The sequence below is a fragment of the Ammodytes marinus genome (assembly GCF_949987685.1).
Source record: "Ammodytes marinus genome assembly, chromosome: 8".
In the NCBI taxonomy this organism is placed as follows: Eukaryota; Metazoa; Chordata; class Actinopteri; order Uranoscopiformes; family Ammodytidae; genus Ammodytes; species Ammodytes marinus.
The window spans coordinates 15,050,289-15,071,778 of record NC_137212.1 but is presented as its reverse complement, the minus strand read 5'-3'; the positions used below and the strand labels follow the sequence as shown (position 1 = coordinate 15,071,778).

Below are 21,490 nucleotides of genomic sequence, written 5' to 3'. Positions count from 1 at the left end.
AGACTTAATATTTTGTTGCAAATCCTTCACTTGCAATAACTGCATCAAGCCTGTGACCCATTGACATAACAACTTTTGCATTCTTCTTTTGTGATGCTTTTCCAGTTCTTTACCGCAGCCTCATTCAGTTTCTGTTTGTTTTGGAGGGTTACACCCTTTGGTCTCCTCGTTAGCAGGTAAAATGCATGCCCTAAATGGTTTAAGTCTGGAGATTGACTTGGCCAGTCTAAAACTTTCCATTTGTGCCCCTGATGAACTCCATTGTTGTTTTTGCAGTTTTTTAGGGTCATTACCTTGCTGCACCTTTTAAATTGGCAGACAGAATGTTTCTGTAGACTTATTTTGCTGCTGCCATCATGTGTTACTGTGTTGTTGTCAAGATGAACCTTTACCAAAGTGATGGAAAGGCTAAAGTTTGGAGAAAGAAAGGATCTGCTCATGACCCCAAGTATACAAGCTCATCTGTGAAACACGGTGGAGGCAATGTCATGGCTTGGGCTTGCATGGCTTCTTCTCGGATGGGCTCATTAATCTTCATTGATGATGTAACACATGATGGCAACAGCCAAATGAACTCAGAAGTTTACACAAACATTTTGTCTGCCAATTTAAAGAAAGATGCAACCAAACTGATTGGAAGATCCTTCATAACGCAGCAAGATAATGACCCAAAACACACTGCAAAAACAACAAAGGAGTTAATCAGGGCCAAGAAATGGAAGGTTTTAGACTGTTCAAGTCAATCTCCAGACTTAAACCCTACAGAGCAAGCATTTTACCTGCTAAAGAGGAGACTGAAGAGAGTAAACAAACAGCAACTGAATAAGGCTGCGGTGAAAGCCTGGGAATGCATCAAAAAGGCGGATTCAAAAGTTTTGTGATGTCAATGGGTCACAGGCTTGATGCAGTTGTTGCAAGCAAAGGCTTTGCAACAAAATATTAAGTCTTATTCACTTTAATTTATTTTAAGTCTATCTGTTCCAATACTTTTGCTCACCTAAAAAGGGAGTGGTGTTCCTTTACAAATAATGCTATCTTCTCAGTTGTGTATCAGATCCAGATGTGAATACCTGGAAATGAAAGCTGAAATGTTGTTGCTATTGTCTCATATTGATATTTTGGTGTCAAACCCAAATGTTTCCAGTCTACAGCAAAAATAAAGGAATTGGCCTCACTGTTCTGATACTTATGGAGGGGACTCTATAATGTTTTAGGTAATAATTTTTTCATGGCAGCCAAGTGTGTTATTGAGTATCATAAATGTACAAGTGTGATATTAATATCACTCTTTTCTTGGTTTTTCAGTACATTCGCATCTTGTGACTTACCTATATGACTAGGGATCTTTTTTACCAAAAGCGTATTTTTGTTTAACACGCATGATCTGATATTTATAATACATAAATGGGGTTGAACTGCATTATTATTTATGATGTGTCGTTGTAAAGCATAGACTGTAAAAACTAGGGTGAACTGTATTGGCGTAAAACAGAAGACTCAGAATCGGCAAATACTTATTATTAAATATTCGAATTGGTATAGGTGCCAAAAATACTTAATCGGAAAATCCCTGGTAATATTTTGGTTGTAATTATAATGTCTGCTTTGTTGTAGAACAATCATGGTTGTCGTGTTGTATATAGTAGGGGAAAAAGTCTCCAGTAGAAACAGGTAGTGTGTGTGTGTGTGTGTGTGTGTGTGTATTCATGTGAGACAGTAAAGCTTGGTCTGCATAATTATAAATGTTAGTGATGTCAGTTTCCAGAAGTGGAGTCGTAGTTTTCCTGCCTGGCTCCGGTTGGCACCAACATCTCAAAACAGATCTGTATCTCTGCCCTGCAACTGTACTGGCTCAATGGGCTTCTAACCCTGGGAATCCCCAGCTCATGTTGCTCCTATGGGCCCGGACGCACTCATCTAAAACATAGCAAGGGAACGTGCCTCTTTGCATGCACAGCCTCACTGGTTGACATTTCAAAGGATGTTGCCAAAAACACTTACAGCTACTGCAAATAGCAGTCTACAAACCATGTTTGTAGACCGTGTGGGTGTGTATGAAGATGTGTGGGCACATTTTGTGTCAGAGTCCAGAGTTTGCAGTGTCAAAAAGGACAGCTCGTTCTACTAGAATATCTGAATTTTGAATATAAGCAAGATAAGGTAAGATATCTTATATAATATATAGGGGAGAGTGGCCTAAGTTGTGCAACTTTTTACTCAAAGTGACTTTAAAGTAAGGCATTGACAGTAAAGTCTCCAACTCAAATATGTACATATATTTCAGGGTGTTGTGCATCCCTGGCAATAAAAACTTTGGATCTGGAATAAACTGTTGAAGAAATATAGCTTTCGGAAAAAAAGTTGTCTTGATGCACAACTTGCCCCCGGTGTGGTGTAAGTTGTGCGGTTGGAGAGAATACCATGGGGTGAATTGTGCCATTGCTATATATCTCATAAACTGTAATGCAAGACAAATCCATTAGACAATTACTTATTTAAGGTTTATTTAAAGTAAATAGTTGACAAAGATTGAAGGACAATTTTCTTAAACAAGGCCTAGCAGATCTAATGGTTTTACCTGCAAAGCTCACAATGACAAAGTCACCATCATCATCTTTCTGGCCATCTGAACTCTCATCAGTGGTGTCGTTAAGTGGAATTGAGATGTCACTCTCTTCTGAGCTACTGTAGACAATCACTTTCTTTTGGTGACCAGCGTATACAGCCATGCCACTGGCACAACTCTCAGAAATTTACTTTGCACTAGTTGCTCCGTGCTTGTGGAACCAACTGCCACCTGACAAATGTGATTGCCCTACATTTCTGCCTTTTAAATCAAGGCTCAAAACCCATATGTACACCCTGGTGTTTCCTCCCCATTAACTATCTTACCTCTGCACTACTATCTGTGTTTATGTGGATGTATGGGCTTTACGTCTTTTATTTTGGTTATTGTTATTTTACCTTCATTGTTTACCTACTGAATGCACTATGTACAGCACTTTGGACAGTGCAAACTGTCATAAATGTGCTTTTATAAATACATTTTACTTACTTACTTACTTACTTACTTACTTACTTACTTACTTACTTACTTATAACTCACCCAGGCCCTTTGACACAAATCACCCCATCCCCAGAATTTTGGATAATAAGCATGATGCAGCAGTTTAGGGCTGACATCGTGCTAACTGTATAGACTCAAAATGTAGCATACCAAAGCACTAAAACATGTGTCAAATGTTTTCAAACTTGTCTATAATTGTTCAGACACAATAATCAAAAAACCTTGATCATGGAAATTTTACTTTGAAAGGCAAAACCCTTTTTTTATCTTAAATGTGATTATATCTTATTCCTTGTGTCTCCCTTCTTTACAGGATGAGTCAAATGGATGGTTCTTCTTAAATATGTGGTCACATTTCCAATTTCTTCCACGGTTTTCTAGAAACAAGGGGTGGAACAACTTCCAAAATGCACAACTTAGGCTACTCTCCCCTAATAGCAAATTACATGACCAGCAATTGTTTCCTTTTTTTTAAAGGATTTTTAAAAAGTGTTGACAGCCGTTAAAGGATGAACTTTCTTTGTTTCTTTTTTTGTTGTTGCTCTAACTGTGATGACATATTAGGTGCAATTTCTGGAAAAAAACCTCAGCATTCAAAGCAAAATTGAAAGCATCTCTCAAACTCTTTGTTGCTAAAGCGGATCCTAGAGCCGAATCATCTGCCAAGCAAGTTAAGATTATATACACTGGAATTCCATGATGGAAACTCAAAAAATTGTCATAAAGAAAATATTTTTGACTGCTTCTAAGGACATGCTTGGAGAGAATGTGTGACCGAGAGTCAAGGTGGTCAAATGTGGGATTTACGTTGGTTATTGTTAATGTTGGTTAATGTTTCAGTTTACAAAAGAGAAGACTTATATTAATTGTAATGGATGAGGCCAATCTTAGCTATAAACTTATTATACATAGGGAAAACATTTCTCATAATTAGGACTGTCTTTTGTTGCAAGCAAGACAAAAGTAGTCTGGAATGGGAGAGAGAAATCGGTCTGTGCTGCTGCACCGGCATAACAGCAGTCCGTCTGTCAGTATATCAATTGTATTCTTCAAAAGACAATCTAGCCAGCTCTTAGCCTAGTGAGCTGGCATATTAGCCATTACCCAGTGGTCAATGGGCTTTGTAATATTTTCATTTTGAAACTAGTATATTGTGTTCATACTCTGCACTGGAGTGTTTCCCTGTGTTGAGTGGCGATGGCTCTCAGCTCCCATACTTTTTGTTGTGCTAATGGACAGAGCATTATGCAGGACAACACATCCTCAAGCCACATTTAGGCCCTGTTTCCACCTGGGATTATGATGTGATTTTGGTCAATGTGATCACAAGTGCCCAGCCCGTGTGTTCACACTTGTCTTTTCACATGTGACTCCTTTGTCTACTTGCGATTGGATTTAATTTACCCGCTCTGTATGTAAATCAACATGTACATAATTTCTGTTTGCATTGGTGTTTTAACCAGTGGGGTTCAAACAAGTAAACATACAGGGCTGTACAGTGCCACAGTTTTAATCGCATTTGCTATTAACATGCATTACGTGCGAAGATAATTACAAGTCTAGGTTGACCAGGCTACTGTCTCAATTAGACAAGGAGAAGCAATGCACAACACTGCTTAGAGAGCTCTACATTAACACTCGCCAAATGTGGGTAAATATCATAGATAGTATATAAAAGTAAAAACTCTTCGGCGAGTAAGTTATTACGCCACTTTGGCTGGTGAAAGATGTGTGCTCGCCAGGCGGCTTTTCTAACGTCTGCCTCTTGTCACCACCACCAGTACACGGCTTTCTATATGCAGTTAAGTTACTGCATGTGCGAACAGAATATTTCCTGTGTGCCTTCACATTAAAAGCCAGTTACTAGCCAAATGCGAGTAGACTTATTTTTAAGCAGATAAGAACAGGAAGTCGCTGCCTTGCAGCTCACCAGTTAATAGCAGCGATTTCAGATTCACACCGTGAAATGAAAACAGAGGACAGAAAGCTTGTCATTTACAATACTGGCGGATGCAACTAACGTTCATGAGGCTTCTATAAAAGCTGCATGAATGCCAGTGATGCATTTTCAACGTATTTCCGCTCAGACAGGCGGCGGCAGTTGAGTAGGAGGTCCCTAATGTGGAAAGTCACATTGGTGTTTACACTACCAAATGAATGCGGACACATCGGACACAAGCGACGTAAACCACCTCCAAATTTGTGATCCGATCTCAATGCGTCTTGAGAGTAGGGGTGTGAACGTTTACAAAAATGCCTAACCGTGTACACGACAAATTTTTTTTCGTGTACACGGTTAACCGTGACGTCATTGTCCTCGTGCCCCCGCCGTCTTGTAGGCGCGCGCGCACACACACATACGCGTTCGTTCGCCTGTAAACACACAATTGACATGAACTACGCTCGTTTACACACTTCTTATAATAGGTCCATGGCACACACACACACACACACACGTTCGCCGTCATAATCGCGCTTCATTCATTTCCTGATTAAATAGCCTATCGCTTTCTACATGTCCACGTTAAATGCATGTTGAATAGGTGTTATAAAGTTCGGGCTACTTACGAGCGTAGTTCACGTCAACCGGGTAACTTTAATCTTTAGGTTATCTTTCATCACTCTTCCATGGCTGTGAGTCGAGTCCCAGCACGGCGACTCCCCGTGTGTGTGTGTGTGTGTGCGCCGATACACACACTCACTCACACACACTCGCCGAGGGACAGACAGATTCTCGGCAGACTAGCTTTTATCCTCCCCAATTAGTTTATTAGTGATGTAAAATCAATAAACGCGTGTCTCCAGAACATATTTAAAAACTTTGAAATTTGAAAAAAAAAAAAAAAAAAAAACGGTTTTCGTTTATTGATTTTTCCTAAACGGTTATGATTTACTAAACGGGTACACGTGTACACGTGCACACCCCTACTTGAGAGTGTTTTCACCTTAGTTAGAGCTGTATTCATGTGATCAGATCACAAAAACCACATGTTAAAGAGAAGTGGAAACGGGGTCTTAGAGAACATCCTGAAACTGAAAAGTTCATTATTAGAAAAATTCCCCATGTCTTGTCCCTGCAAATTCATTGTAATGTTTTAAAACCAAAGAAATAAGACCCACTTTCCGCCAGAGCCACAGACAGACAGAGAGTGAGAGACATTAGGTGAGATAAGTCACGTCTTTCAAGCATTCTGTATCGGGTGGTCTATATTGTCTAGTACAGGCCATGTATTCCCAGTTTTCCTCTTCGATGTAATCTACTGTTGAATGGGAAATATTTAACTCTGCAAAAGTGTGTTTGTCAGATGGCTGTGACCCACTCGTATGTCTTTGTTCTATCATTCTGTAGACTTTGAATTTGAATCTGCAGCAGCATCATAGGTGTTTCTGTTTCATCTTTCCCACTCATGTTGTTAGTTCCTTTTATATAACATGTTCATGTTGCCAAACTACTCTGTGCTTAAAAGGACCAGGCATTTCATTTGTGTACCGTCGAACCAGACTCTATCTTCTCTGTCAGATAAAGCTTTTTACACAACTTTGAGAGAACAGGCTGTTTTCTGCACTGAATAAAGTGGAGCACACATTCGGATGGGAAAGCAACACAGAATGTACCTGTCACCTGTTGATGTTTTTCATTTCTCCACGAGTAAGAGGAGACGATGGAGCTGTGAACTGGCAGAGCAGCAGGAAGAGACGTTTGCAAGAGCAACAATCTAAGCGAAGAGTTTATACTGTATGTCTTGTTCGAATGATTCTGGTTTCAGTGTACTGGTACAAAGGAAACAATTTTTTTTAAACTAAACTGAAACTAAACTTGCTTGTTGATTTTGGGCAGCCAAACATTATCTACAAGTAGAAACTATATAGTGCTAATTAACCAAATGTCACTTTATTTTTTACAACACAAACCGGTTGCATATGCTTTCTGTTAATATAATCATTACTCCCTTTCTTGTCTCACAACCAGTATGCTGTCAGTTACACATCATGTCCATCATAACTCTTTGGCCCAATCTAGATCCACCCCCTACACCCTATCCCTATCCACTATCCCTCCGTTTGCGCGTTCGCGGGGAGGGCCCGACATATTGAGTGTCGTCCCAAACCACCGAGCCTCGAGTGTAAGTGGGTTATAAAGCCCTCGATCACCAAGTCTGCATCGATGGAGGCTTAGCCCTACGTTTGACACAGGTGTCCGCCAATCAATTATGTCCGGAATGGAAGAGCCAAACCTACAAATGAGAGTTCCATGGAGTTTGTTTCCCGAATTATAAATTAATCGTGCTCTTACCTCAAACAGACATTTGATTTATTATTTTTATGCATATCCCTAAATGACGGAACCGGAGGGTAGCCTTAGCCTACAATTTAGCATATTGGAACGAACTTGTTGTTTTACACTTATTGAATTGACTATGCCACTTGTCTACCTTTAGTGTTTTTTCAGGACCGTAGATAAAACAAAGCAGATGAAGAAAATGCCCACAAGTTAATAAGGGACAGTGATTATTATTTCCTTATATTGTTAGTAAGATTTGTGTTACTGTTATTTAAAGCCGATGAGGGGTAGTAATAGCGGCGGTGACGCCAGTCAGCCGGAGCGTCTATGTATGACTTTTCTTATTTTTGACCACCCTTGCAGTGCATTATAATTTATGCACGCTAATTAACTGCCGCGATTCGCGGGTGTAATGGCAGATTAACGTATGACAAGTGGAATACATGCTTTAGCAGACTATTGTTATTTTCCCTGGTTGTGTATGCTGCTGTGCATGTAAACCAGGGCTATTCAATTAGTTTTGAATGGGGGCCGGTTGGTGGAAATTATCCAAAATGAGGGGCAGGAAAAAAATGCCTAAAATTGATGAGCATCACATTAATAGCTACATATACTGTACCGATATAGGAGTGCATATATTGTCTTTATTTTATCAAATAGAGTTCACCAGCTTATCAAAAATAATCCCTATTTGATTAACATAGGCTGCATGTTGTTTAAGTGTTTAACAATCTTATCAGTTCAGGAAAACACAATAGGTTAACTCTTCAACAGCTTATCAAAATACATAGAAATAAATGTACTCTAAGTGCAACAGCTTGTCAAAATACAGGTAGGCCTGGGTTTACTAAAGGCCAGGACACACCAGCCCGATAATCGCCGTCGTCAAAAAAAAAGACGAATCTGTTTGGTGTGTGCCGTGACGTCGGCCGACGTAGAGGTCGTCGGGCTTGTTTTGAGCCTGTCGGCCGCCGATTGAACGTGTTCAATCGGCGGCCGACCGTCTTTCATTTGGAGCAATTTGATTGGTGGCGGGCTAGCGAATCAGTGAAGCCCGGAAGTGAGGCGGGTAGCACAAACAGCTAACAACAGCTAGCCATCGTTTTAATGTGTTTGTTCGTTTCGTTTTGAGAGTACTCACATGCATCAACCCTTGTTGACTGCTCGACACCATGCTCGACACTCTCTGCTAAAAATTGTGCTCTTATGGTCCATAAATATAAATACGTATTTATATCTATGTTTATGCTCTAGAGAGATGTCCAATCATTTCCGGCTTTCGTATTTTTTCGGGCCACAATACAGATTAGCGCCGCCTGCTGTTGTGGAGACATTACGTCCCGCGAGCGTACGGAAAATAAACAGTCGTCTCGGTGTGTTCTTTGGCCGCGACGGGAAGACTGGAGCTTCCTGAAACGGCCGACTCCATTTTTTGCGTAGTCGGAACATGTCGGACTGGTGTGTCCTGGCCTTATGAGTGCAACAGCTTATCAAAAAACATAGAAATAAATGTAGGCAACCCTAAGTGCAACACCTTACACTACAGTGTTTTCCCCCCAAAAATGTGTTTGTCAAAGGGTCACTGTCCAGGGTCATGGGAGGCGCGGCGCAGCGCCGCGGCGAATATTTTGGCTGTATTTTGCTCAAAGATGCCAATGCACAGTACAGAAATAAACTGCTTATTTGAATACAAAAAAACTACAGACACTGACTTTACAATTGTGCAATTTTTTTTGCTATGTGAAGGTACAAATTTTGTGCCAACATGCAGACAATACAAAGCAAAGTTCTACTGGTGCAATATTATGCAGACACACTAAATACAAATAATGGACCATACACTTACACTGCTGTACAATCGCACGCACAAAGCTGCATACACAGAGCAGCTGATAGAGAAACGCTTGGAGACACATGTGCACATTTATTTACAGCAGATCACGGCCTTTCGCGCAGTTATGACCATGCAAAAGCACACATTGCGCGTGCTAGTACATTAATTTTGCACCACTTAAAAAAAAAAAAAACATTTTTTTTTTTTTTTTTTTTTTGGGTCGGTCGGTAGTCAAGGCGGGGGCCAGTAGATATTCATTCGCGGGCCGGACCTGGCCCGCGGGCCGCCTATTGAATAGCCCTGATGTAAACTAAAAGGATAATTAAACAGCGGATCAAACACCCACCCGTTTTCCCACATACTGAGCTGGTAAAATTTAGAATATGCAGTTAGAAAATGTTTAACAAAAAATAGATTATGCAGCCAAAGAAGCATGAGAGTGAGTTTGTTTTTATTCAATACTACATTTTATTCTCACATGCGTATATTAGTCTATTATGAATGTAGGCTAAAGAGTGTTTCAGGTCAATGCTTCGTATACGATTATCATCAATATCCTTTCTGAAATGTTCTGTGTACAGGTTAAGCATACAATAACTAGGACTTGAAGGTAAAGTGATAGCAAAACAGGCCTAAAAAATACAAGGTTCTTATCTTTACCGAATTTAAATATTGCTGTTTAAAATATAAATGCGGTGGAATTTTATTTTATGGTGAGAAATGTCTGTGTTAATGTTCCCTCACTGACAGTGCACACCCTAATCGTGTCTCGGGGCACATCAATTTTAAAAATGATTTCACAGGGGCCATGAATCCCCAGGCACCAGACCGACACACTGTATAAAACGGTGTGGACAAGCTACAGCTGCTATAGTTAAGTAACACGTCTGATTGTAAATCTTCCCTATTTAATAACATCATTTAAAGGGGTTTTTGTAAATTGATTTGCCTGCAACAGCTTTGGCTCTCTGCTCTCCAAATGGTTTACATGCTCATATATTTCCCCACTAATCAATTACCCACAGTAGTTATCCACAGGCTTGGCCAATACTAATAATGATCTCAATTCTGTGCATGCGTGCAATAATGGGTACATTGCCATTCATGCTTGTGTTCAGTAGGAATTAACCATACATGAGAAAAGTACATGTTGTACTTCCGTTAAACATACAACACTTTACACACACACCCCTTCCAAAAAGAGAAATAAAATAAACAAATTGTTAACCCATAAAATGAAAGCAGACAGGGAGGACTCTATCCATTCTTGCATGTCCCATATGGGTTTGTCTGTTCCTCCTTAGAGATAAAGTAAATCTCAAACAAACAAGTCTTTTTTCTGGATGCAGAATGTCCCAGTTTAGGTCTATTGAATCGACCCTTCAACAAATTTCACGCCCTCTTTCACTCAACTCTACTACTGAGTGTCGAACCTCTCCTGTAGATCAGAGAACATCTGGTTCCAGTTTAGAAACTGATAAGATAAGGTAGGATAACACTTCATTAGTCCCACAATGGGGACAATTTCAGCTCTGTTTTATATAGAGACCTCTCATATATTCTGTTAATGCCAAAGCATAATTTGCTGCGTGGTTTGAGTAGATACTAATACCTAAATAATGAACTGTATTTTGATCATCTGATTCATTATATGTCAGGGGCCGTATTCACACAGCATTTGATCTTAGTGCTAAGAGTACGCCTAAGGAGCACTAAATATTATTGGTTAAGAGTAGTTTCTTAAGACTGCTTTTGAGACCAACCCTGTATTATAATACCCATACTTTCTGCTATCTAGTATGGTAGAAAAAAGGATGTCTGAATTATTGTGGTCAGTTTAAGTACTATGCTTAGAAATACCCGGATTTCTACTACATCCGGCCAAGATCTTTAGTGTTGAAATCAGCATGCTATTTTGGCGATCCTGACCCACAATCCAGTGCGGACCGGAAGTGACATCACATTCGACAGTGCCTCCGTATTGCTCCGTATGTAAACAACCGGGGATGCGATGATTATAAAAGCAAGAGGCAAGATCAAGGCAAGATGTTATAATGAAAAAATAAGTAAAAGTATGTCCCAATTGTATGCCTACTGCATACTAACTTCTTTATATGGTCAGATGTAGTATCTGTGGAATATAAAAAAGAGAGTATGCGATTTGGAATGCAGGGCAACTTTTACTAAGGAATGGTAGGGACTCCTAAGTTGAGAGAAGAGGGCGGTGACCCCGTTGCTCTGGATGAAGTCATATTTATACCTTCTTTGCCCACAGTGATTGGCTGAGAGGGAATGAGTCGGTTTATCATAGACACACTGTGGGAGATATTGTATTGCTTTATTAAAGTAAAGAGTTTTTAAATAAAATTGTAATCTTCTTCTATTTCGAGTCCGTTGCAATCTCGGATGTCTTTCTGCCAGTATCTGGCGCAGGTCGTTTTTAAGAGTTACTCCTAAATCAGCAAGTTAGGACCTACTCTTGATCCAAACCTGATCAAATATTTCAGGCAACAAGAAAACCCACTAGTAAGTTTGCTGGTAAGCATATAGTAGACAATTGTTCCAAAATAGGGACCCTTTATTACACTTTAAAATTACGTAATGTTATCAATTACCCTATAAAAGATGTAACCGTTATATATAAGATAACATTAGATAAACCACAAAGGGTCTGGCCTGTCTGCACACACATCTGTGCATACAAATGCTGGTTGAATGAAGCTCTTGTGTCATTTAGCTACTTCACAGTTGGTACGCTGGCAGAACATGGTGCTGAGTTGGCACAAGCCTTTGGCACTCCAACATGCTCTGACACTCCTGGACCAGGTCTCTTCCTGTTTTGGGCCACTGTGCTGTTTGTTCAGCAAACATGGAACTAAACAGAGTTGCCCCTCACTTGTGTGAATGTACAACAGTCCAAAAATATATCGCACCATTGGGGTACAGGTTGCAGGAGTGTGCAGATGTATATTCAGAAATATGCCCTTTTTGGCAGGTGCACAATAGTTGGTGCTGAAAGTAACATGTTGTTCCACAACACAAACATACTGTGTGTGTATGTATATACGTATATTAACGCGTTAATTTCGATTAATTAATCACAGAAAAATTAACGCAATTTAAAAAAAAAATAAATTAACGCAGATTAATCGCACTTCTATATTGCCCTTTGACACGGTGCAAAAGAGGTGAGATGATAGCGGAGCTGCACCTGTATCTTGCGGACACGGCCCACACGGGATTAAAGAGTAAAGAAAGAAGCAGGGGAAAGGGGCCGAGGGCTCTATGTTATGGGCTGCTCCGGGCAAATAAGCATGAAGGTAGGAATACGTCTTATGTTATTCTCGCAGTGTCTGCATTATTGATTTAGTGGGTCCCTATTTTTTTTATTTTTTTTTTTATATAATTATAGTTTTTGTTCTGATTTCCCTCAGAGGTCATCATGCAAACACCGTTCCTTCTTTCCTCAGACACACCTTCTGGCAGTATCGTAAGGAGAATCCTCAGACCAGAGTAGGTGAGCCTCCTCCTGATGGACTCCCAGGGTTCAACAGTGGGGTGATGCTATTGGACCTAGGAGCTATGAGAGCCTCCGCTCTCTACAACAAACTGTTGGAGCCCAGCAATGTGGCCAAACTAGCAGACCAGTATCGCTTCAGGGGCCACCTTGGTGACCAGGACTTCTTCACCATGATCGGCATGGAGCATCCTGAACTTTTTTATTCCCTGGCCTGTGTTTGGAATCGGCAGCTGTGCACCTGGTGGAGGGACCACGGGTATGGAGATGTGTTTCAGCTCTATTACCACTGTGGTGGACCTGTCAATATCTATCATGGGAACTGTAACTCCCCCATACCAAATGACTGATACGTACTGAGCTGATGCTTGAACTGAAAATGTATCTCTGACAATATAATTAGCTTTTCGGGAGGATTGCCACTTTTATGACAGTTTCCTTCCTTGACCATTGTACTGCCTGTGTATTCACAGACTCTGCCCCCTGCCGGTTGAGGGGGCTACTGAAGTGTCCATCCACACAATGCTGCTAACAATATAGTGTTCATCTGTGTCATTTTAGAATACAGCCCTCCAATATAATAATGCAAGAAGCTGCAATGATGGGGCTCATTGTTTCTTCAGGTACCAAGATGATCTATGAAGGTCGGTTGCCATGCAGCAATTTGAAGGCTTTGTTTTAGGAGCACACAATACATGTTGAACAGTAATCTACCTTAAAGGGTTTTTGCCTGCATTTGATTGGCCAATACAGCGCCTTGCCTGATGATGTCCTATTGCGTTTCAGTAATAATAAAATGTTTTTGCAGGCATCAATACTATATATATTCAGAATGAAATTGGGCCTATTGCATCATACAGTGGCTATCAATGTTGAAGTTTTTTTTCATTAGCTATATGATTTCAATACATTTGTTTTGAGGAGAATCTAAAAGATCAATATTTTTTAACACAAAGGGGTATAAGCTTGTATTTATCAGTTAAATCTGATTTTCTGCTTATTTACTTCCTACATCTGTGGCTTGCAGAGTAAGGGAGGAGAACCCACCAGTGAACTCCAGTTTTCTGATGACACGTGGGCTCAATGCACGACACACTGCCACAGTTCCTTTCAGACATATCTTTTTGCATATAGATACACCTAACAAACTCACATCAGAGCCAGAGCAATTGCGGCAGTGATGAGGTTTCATTCGACTGTTGTTCATGACATGCATTTGCAGTTTAACGGGGGCCACACTAGCCATACGCACATTTCAGAAGGAGTGAAACGTGACTGCAAACAACGACCCACTTTTCTTGCTGTGCTCACTGAACTGACACTCGGATTCAAAGAAATGTCAAAACTCATTTTCCATTGGTCAGGACATTGTCAGATGTCAAGCACGCTTTTAACACCCACGTGCACACAGCGAGAACAAAGCAGCTGAATTCCCTGCACCATCAATACGGTAAAAGAAAGGCTACGGAAGTCCCTGGAGAATAAACATCATTCCAAATCAATACACTTCCCTTGAACTCACCCTAAAGCTAGTCAATATTTTTTTCTGCCTCTTTTAGAACAACACTCTTTAGACTCTGTGACTCTGAAACACATTGTTGGCAAGGAAAATAACCCCTTGAATCCCTTGATAACATACTGAAAAATACTTCCCACTCCTGATCCTTTACTGATTGCACTTTACAACTTAAAAATACATGCTTTATCATCATATATCATCAAGGGTTATTGTTGTTGTTTTTTGTGTGTTTTTTTGCCCATTTATAATAGACAAATCTGTTGTTTGGCTTTGGTTTCCATTTCTTTTAGTGCATTGTGAACATTGCAGTAACTAAAAGTTGCTTGAGATGAGCAATATATCCGTTTCTTTGTTTTCTATGTGTCGTAGGTACATTATTGCATAACTTTGCATTTTCAAGTGGGATATTCCTGGAGGTGCATTCAGTAACAGTTAAATGTCCCAGGGATAATTATCTGCTGAAGTGCATCTGTTAACATTGAAAAATGAAATACAGAAGTAAAACAACATAAAGATATGGACACTGTGAAAAGAGCTATTGAAATTTGTCTGAACTAATTTCTTTGATTTAAATGGTAAAATCTAAGGTTTTAAGAGCATAGAAGCAGATTGTTATCCCTGTTCAAAAATACATTGAATGTACTATTTTAAAGTTTCTGCTAGTTAGCTTTCATGATGTAGTTAAACTGAAGCCATGAAGTGTTGAGAAGGGAAAAACAACAAAAAATGTGTTGATTGGCATTTTATTAATTGATAGATTATGTTTCTAAAACAATGCAATCTAATGATATCACCCTTTTTAAAACTTTTTTTGTGTTTTGACAACTGTTGATCCCTCTGTTCTTTTATTATCCATTACATTGTTTGGTATTGTGTCTATTTATTCTGCCATTACATTCCTATTAGTAGTTGCTGTTTAGTTTCTTGGAGATACTGTACCTATGTCATGTGTTACTAATAATAAGGGACAATTGAAAATTCCTTGAAATAACTACTATATTTCAATCAAAGTAAATATAACATTTATTGCTAATTAGTTTCCCTATAATTTGTATCAAATTACATAAATGTGTAGTTGTTTCCAGGCACCTGCTTTGAAATTACCAGGAGCTTATGGCTCTGTAAAATAAATTGTTACCCATATTGTATGTGTTACTTTTACCCTGTGGATAACGTAGGAGGTTGAAAAAAAGCTGGAGATTCAAGGTGTTGTATAATGACATTTGATGAATGTGATAAACATAGTTACCCATGCCATGTTCACCTACATTTACAAACAGCAAACACTTTCTTTCAAATGTGCAATTATTATTTTGAAGTCCTGAAAGAAGTTCACAATAGAAGTGTTTACATTTTCCATATCTCCCTTAAAAAAAAACTCAAATCTCAGATTTAAAAAAAAACTGCTTTGTTCAATGTGGGTAAAGCAAACTCAAAAGTAGCTTTCCATGAAACCAAACTATTTAAATGTTATTATTTTTGAAAGAATAAACTTTTAAGTTAACTTCATGTTCATCTCTACCTTATTTCAGAACTTTCCTCAATACATTTTATGAGAAATGTACTGTGTTTTTATGGTGTTTATGGACTAAAAATGCACTCAAGTTATTCTCTTCTCTTATCAAACAGCTCACCCCAACAACACTCCCGTTCGCATGAAAAAGGGGATGCTTTTAGTCACCTAATGGTTCACATTGTGTTGGTAGTGGTACAAATAAATGCATGTTAATGGAGGGTATTTGCGTTTCTCGTTATACAAACCCTGGCCTGTGTTCTTGTTTGTCTGCTACAAGCTAGACATGACCCATTTCTGCTATTCAAATCTGCCTACACAGGCAGCTACCACCCTGCGGGAGAGAAAATAATCTGAATTTGCTGACATAAAATAACCCAATATACACCCATTATATATGGTATTATTATTATATTATATATACAGAAAGCTTTTTGGGACAAGATGTACTGAAGTATAATCTTTGCAATTCCGCGAAGGAATCGGTTCGCTTTTTTAAAAAAAATTCTGGACTTGGAATATTTTCTTGCAAAATCTTCTCTCTAATGTAGATAATAGGTGGGAAGAAGGCAGATTCCTGCTTTCCTTGATTATTATTCCAAAACCGATATTGTGCCTGGGTAGAGTGAATAAAATTGCACAGAAAATATTAGTAGTTATTTTGAGTGGAATTAGCCATGACACACTTTTGTTTTTTTCACCCTGAAATTGTCCTGATGCTTAAGCCCAAATTCTGACCCTAACAATTATCAATGACTTTTAGGGAGTTTAGCTTGGGCTCATTCCACACTACCAAAACATACTGCACCATTTACAAAGCGCCAAAAAGTGCAGCTTTTTGAGTTGTGAAACTAACCATAGCAGATTTTTTTCTTTTTTGAAGAAAAATTGTGCACACTTGCTTGCACTTACTTTGGATTTTGTTTCAAAGATGAAATGCTGGTGGTGACAAAGTGATTGTCTGTCTAAAACTGATATAGCTTAAAAAAATGATATTGGACATACCAAGTATAACAAACAACTTATTTCTTGTAATCATTCGGTTAGTTTAGGCTAATGGATTTGATTACACTTTTTGTTTCTCTCATATCGGATACAGTATTTTAGGCCAGTATCGGACCGATACGACACTCAGAATCAATTAGATGCATTCTTTTACATTTAATTTGTCTCCAAAAGTTACTTCTTTTAACGTATTGTAACTTTTCATTTTCATACGCATGCACTTTTAGCAGACAGCACGGAAACAATATAACTTTATTAAACAAGCCAGACACTCTTGAAGCTTTAAAGAAAATAACTCTTTCTTGTTTGCTTGCTGGCTGTGACTATAGTGTCATTCCTTTTTTAGCTAATCTGCTAGCCATGTTGCAAAACAAAAATCACAATCTAATTAATCAGTGACAGCTTATTTTGCTGCCTTCTTCACTTAGGGTGTATTCACACATGCCGTGTTTAGTTCAGTTGAAACGAACTCAGATGCACTTCCGCCTTCGGTGCGCATCTTTCAGACAGGTGTGAATACAGCAATCTCACTCGGGGGCGGACCAAACAAACGCTCCGAGACCCAGTTGAAGAGGTGGTCTCGATGCGCTTCAAAACGTACTCTGCTGCAGTTCGTTTGTGGTGTGAATTTGGCCGGACTCGATCCGACCCAATTGCAGGAAGCACTGTGCCTTTTCTTTTTTAATAAATCGCTGTCAGCTTCACATTATAGGAAAGTGTTGTTGTCGCCATTGTTAGGAAGATTAGTTGTGGTTTGACCGGGAGCCCCGAGCGAATATATTACATTTGATAGACAGGACGCGTAAACATGCTGATGTGTTCAGCGATCAGATGAAGGAGAGGGGAGCGTCTCCCGCACAGTGACAACAGGTTCACGCTGCGCTTTGTATGAAGTGCGTGTTTTTACTTTGCATCCCATGTTACGGTACCGTCAATACTACCCCTGTGTCAGTTTGGAGCTGAGCCGCGCCGAACTCACACCCAGCTGACACACGGCTAATTCAGCTGTGTCAGCTTGAGCCTATTCCTCGCGAGCCGCGCGTCCAGCAGCAAAAATACAGTAAATATTATGTTTCACATCGTATAGGCTACAAGCCACACATTGACACAGGCCTACATATTATAACCATATGAAACAACACTAATTTGATGTTTTTTTAAATTTTATTTATAGGCTAGATGTTGGCATATTTATTTATTTATTTATTATTTTTAACCCCATATCGTATCAGTTATATATTTCGCAGTTTTTACTTCGTTTTACCTGCTTCTCTCCACCCCAGAATGTCTGTCCAATGAATGAATGACCTCAGATCACGTGTGGTTTTGCTTCGTGATGCTGGTTCACTTGCAAAAGGGGCAATATGAAAGTGGACCACACCAAACAAAAAAAATCTAAACTCTATTTGGTCTGGACCAAAGCAAGTGAACTAGCGGACTTTCCCAGTGTGAATACACCCTTAGTGTTCCCACCAAACAGTTTTTGATAAAGAAAAACATAACATTCAATGAAACAACACTATATCTCAAATTACTTGTTTATGCTAAAAATCCTATTTGGCAGAACAAGCTAATTGAAACATCACAGACTTTACTGACAGGCAGAGCAGTTAGAACATTCTGACCCTGACAAATCCAAAATGTATTGCTTTTTCTGATTCTCAAACACATTTACTGTTATGGTTTGGTACTGGACCCAAGAGCAGACAGAGGCAGTAGTAGGATAAAAATAAAAAGGTTTATTTAACGAGTTGGGGAAGCAGGTGGTGAGTGGGGAAGCCGGGGTGGAGAAGCAGGTGGGTATGCTGGAGAGCGAGGTCCGGGTAACTGCAAGCAGAGGAAACATAAGTAAGCATGAGCACAAAGCACAACAGGAGACGAGAGAGAGAGAGCGAGGTAGACAATACACTAGTGCCAGGTACGTATAATTACCACTGATAGCAAGGAACGCTCTGGCACCGACTGCAGGGAAACCAGGAGTAGATAAAGGTGTGTTGATTGCAGATGCAGACCAGGTGTGGAACGGAGACGGACAGGGGGCGTGGCAGTAGGAGGAGGAGGAACACACACAGCAGCCAGCTGTGATCACCACAGAATCCCCCCCTCAATGGACGCCTCTTGGCGGCCTAGGCTTGTCCGGGTGAGCCAGGTGAAAGTCCCGGATGAGAGAGGGGTCGAGGATAAGGCCCCGCGAAATCCAGGTCCTTTCTTCAGGACCATAGCCCTCCCAGTCGGCGAGGTATTGATACCCTCTGCCCCGACGACGGATGTCGAGCAACCGCCGGACGGTGAAGGCAGGGTGATTGTCAACCAGACGGGGAGGAGGGGGGGGAACGGCCGGGGGGGAAAGAGGGCTTGTGGAGACTGGCTTCAGTTTGGAGACATGAAAAGTGGGATGGACACGTAGGGATGGGGGTAGCTTGAGTTTGACAGCAGAGGGATTGATAATAGCAATGATGGGGAAGTGGCCAACAAAACGAGGAGTGAGTTTCTTAGAGCCAGTCTGCAGGGGGAGATCCTTAGATGACAGCCATACCAGTTGCCCAACCTGGTAGGCAGGCGCGGGAGCCCTGTGGCGATCCGCAATGCGCCTGTTTTGCTCCGCAGAGCGCAGCAGAGCGGAGCGAGCGCCCTTCCACACCCTGCGACAGCGGCGGAGATGGTGCTGAACGGAGGGGACGGAGATGTCGTCCTCTTGAGAGGGAAACAAGGGTGGCTGGTACCCCAGGGAACATTCGAACGGGGACATATTAGTCGCAGCACAGGACATTGAGTTATGGGCATACTCAATCCAGGGTAGGTATTCGCTTCAGGCAGAGGGATTGCGTGCAGCCACGCAACGCAGAGCGGTCCCAAGGTCCTGGTTTGCCCTTTCCGCCTGCCCATTGGTCTGCGGGTGGTATCCGGATGACAGGCTGACCGAGGCCCCTAGCGCCCGGCAGAACGCTTTCCAAACTTGGGAAATGAATTGGGGCCCACGGTCAGAGACGAGATCAGTGGGTATCCCGTGGAGGCGGAAGACATGCTGCACAAGCAGCTGGGCAGTCTTGGTGGCAGAGGGGAGTTTAGGAAGGGCAATGAAGTGAACAGCCTTTGAAAATCTGTCCACAACGGTGAGAATGACTGTGTGGCCTTTTGAGGGAGGAAGACCAGTGACAAAATCCAGGCCAATGTGAGACCAGGGCCGGCCAGGAACCGGAAGGGGACGTAGCAGACCAGCTGGGGGTTGGTGGGAGGACTTGGCCCGAGCACAAACCGTGCAGGCCAGCACAAATGCCCGGGTGTCAGCGTCCATCGCTGGCCACCAAAAATGCCTCTTAAGGAGCGACAGGGTGCGACCCACGCCAGGGTGACAGGCAAAGCGCGATGTGTGGCCCCACACCAGCACTTGTGAGCGAACCGAACTGGGGACAAAAAGGCGGTTGGGAGGGCCGTTTCCCGGGTCCGGTTCAATGGCTTGGGCCTCCCGGACGAGGGACTCTATCTCCCAGGTGACAGCAGCCACCTTGAGGCAGGAAGGAGAGAGGATCGTGTCAGGGGGGGCCGGAGTGTTCACAGTGTTAAACTGACGAGAGAGGGTGTCAGGCTTGACATTACGGGACCCGGGACGGAAAGTGAGGGTGAAATTGAAACGTCCAAAAAACAAGGCCCACCGGGCCTGACGGGAATTTAGGCGCTTGGCCGTCTGAATGTAAGACAAATTCTTGTGGTCGGTCCAAACCACGAACGGCTGTTCTGACCCCTCAAGCCAGTGCCGCCATTCCTCCAACGCCAGTTTCACAGCCAGCAGCTCTCTGTTACCCACATCATAGTTCCGCTCAGCAGGAACCAGCCGGCGAGAGAAAAAAGCGCAGGGGTGAATCTTCTCATCAGAGGCAGAGCGCTGGGACAGGACCGCCCCCACCCCAGTGTCAGATGCATCAACCTCCACGATGAACTGCCTGGAGGGGTCCGGTTGGATGAGAATGGGGGCAGACGAGAAAAGCCTTTTAAGCCCAGAGAAGGCAGCGTCCGCCTCAGGCGTCCAGGCAAATGGGCGGGCAGGAGAGGTGAGATGGGTGAGAGGGGCTGCAACCCTGCTGTAATCCCGGATGAATCTCCGGTAAAAATTGGCAAACCCCAGAAACTGCTGCAGTTTCTTGCGGGAATCGGGGATGGGCCAGTCAGTCACCGCAATGACCTTCTCGGGGCAGGTCCTCACTTGCCCGCTCTCAATGATGAACCCCAGGAAGGATACAGAGGTGACACTGAACTCACACTTCTCGGCCTTCACATACAGTTTGTTCTCCAACAGCCGTTGAAGAACTTGTCGGACATGCTGAATGTGTTCCTCCTGGTTGCGGGAAAAAATCAGGATGTCGTCTAAATAGACAAAAACTGAGCGGTTGAGAAAGTCCCGGAGGACGTCGTTAACCAGGTTCTGGAACACAGCAGGGGCATTAGTTAGGCCGAAAGGCATGACGAGATACTCAAAATGGCCGAGGGGGGTGTTAAAGGCCGTCTTCCACTCATCGCCTTCACGGATGCGAACCAGATGGTAGGCATTACGTAGGTCCAATTTGGAGAAGACTGTGGCGCCCTGCAGTGGCTCGAATGCGGAACTGATGAGGGGCAAAGCATACTTGTTCTTCACTGTAATGTTATTCAGCCCCCTGAAATCAATGCATGGTCGAAGTGACTTGTCCTTTTTGGCCACAAAAAAGAAACCTGCACCAACAGGAGAAGAGGAGGGTCTCATGAGGCCAGCCGAAAG

At 41.8% G+C, this 21,490-nt stretch overlaps 1 protein-coding gene across 1 annotated transcript in view; it reads left to right on the top strand.

Moving 5' to 3' along the window:
* xxylt1 (xyloside xylosyltransferase 1) overlaps positions 1–15,579 on the top strand; it is a 36,737-nt gene extending 21,158 nt beyond the window's left edge. Inside the window, exon 5 of the mRNA XM_080032405.1 lies at positions 12,654–15,579. Coding sequence (XP_079888531.1) covers positions 12,654–13,050 — 397 coding nt within the window. The 3' untranslated portion in view covers positions 13,051–15,579. The remainder of the gene's footprint in view (positions 1–12,653) is intronic.
* The last annotated feature ends 5,911 nt before the right edge of the window (positions 15,580–21,490 follow it).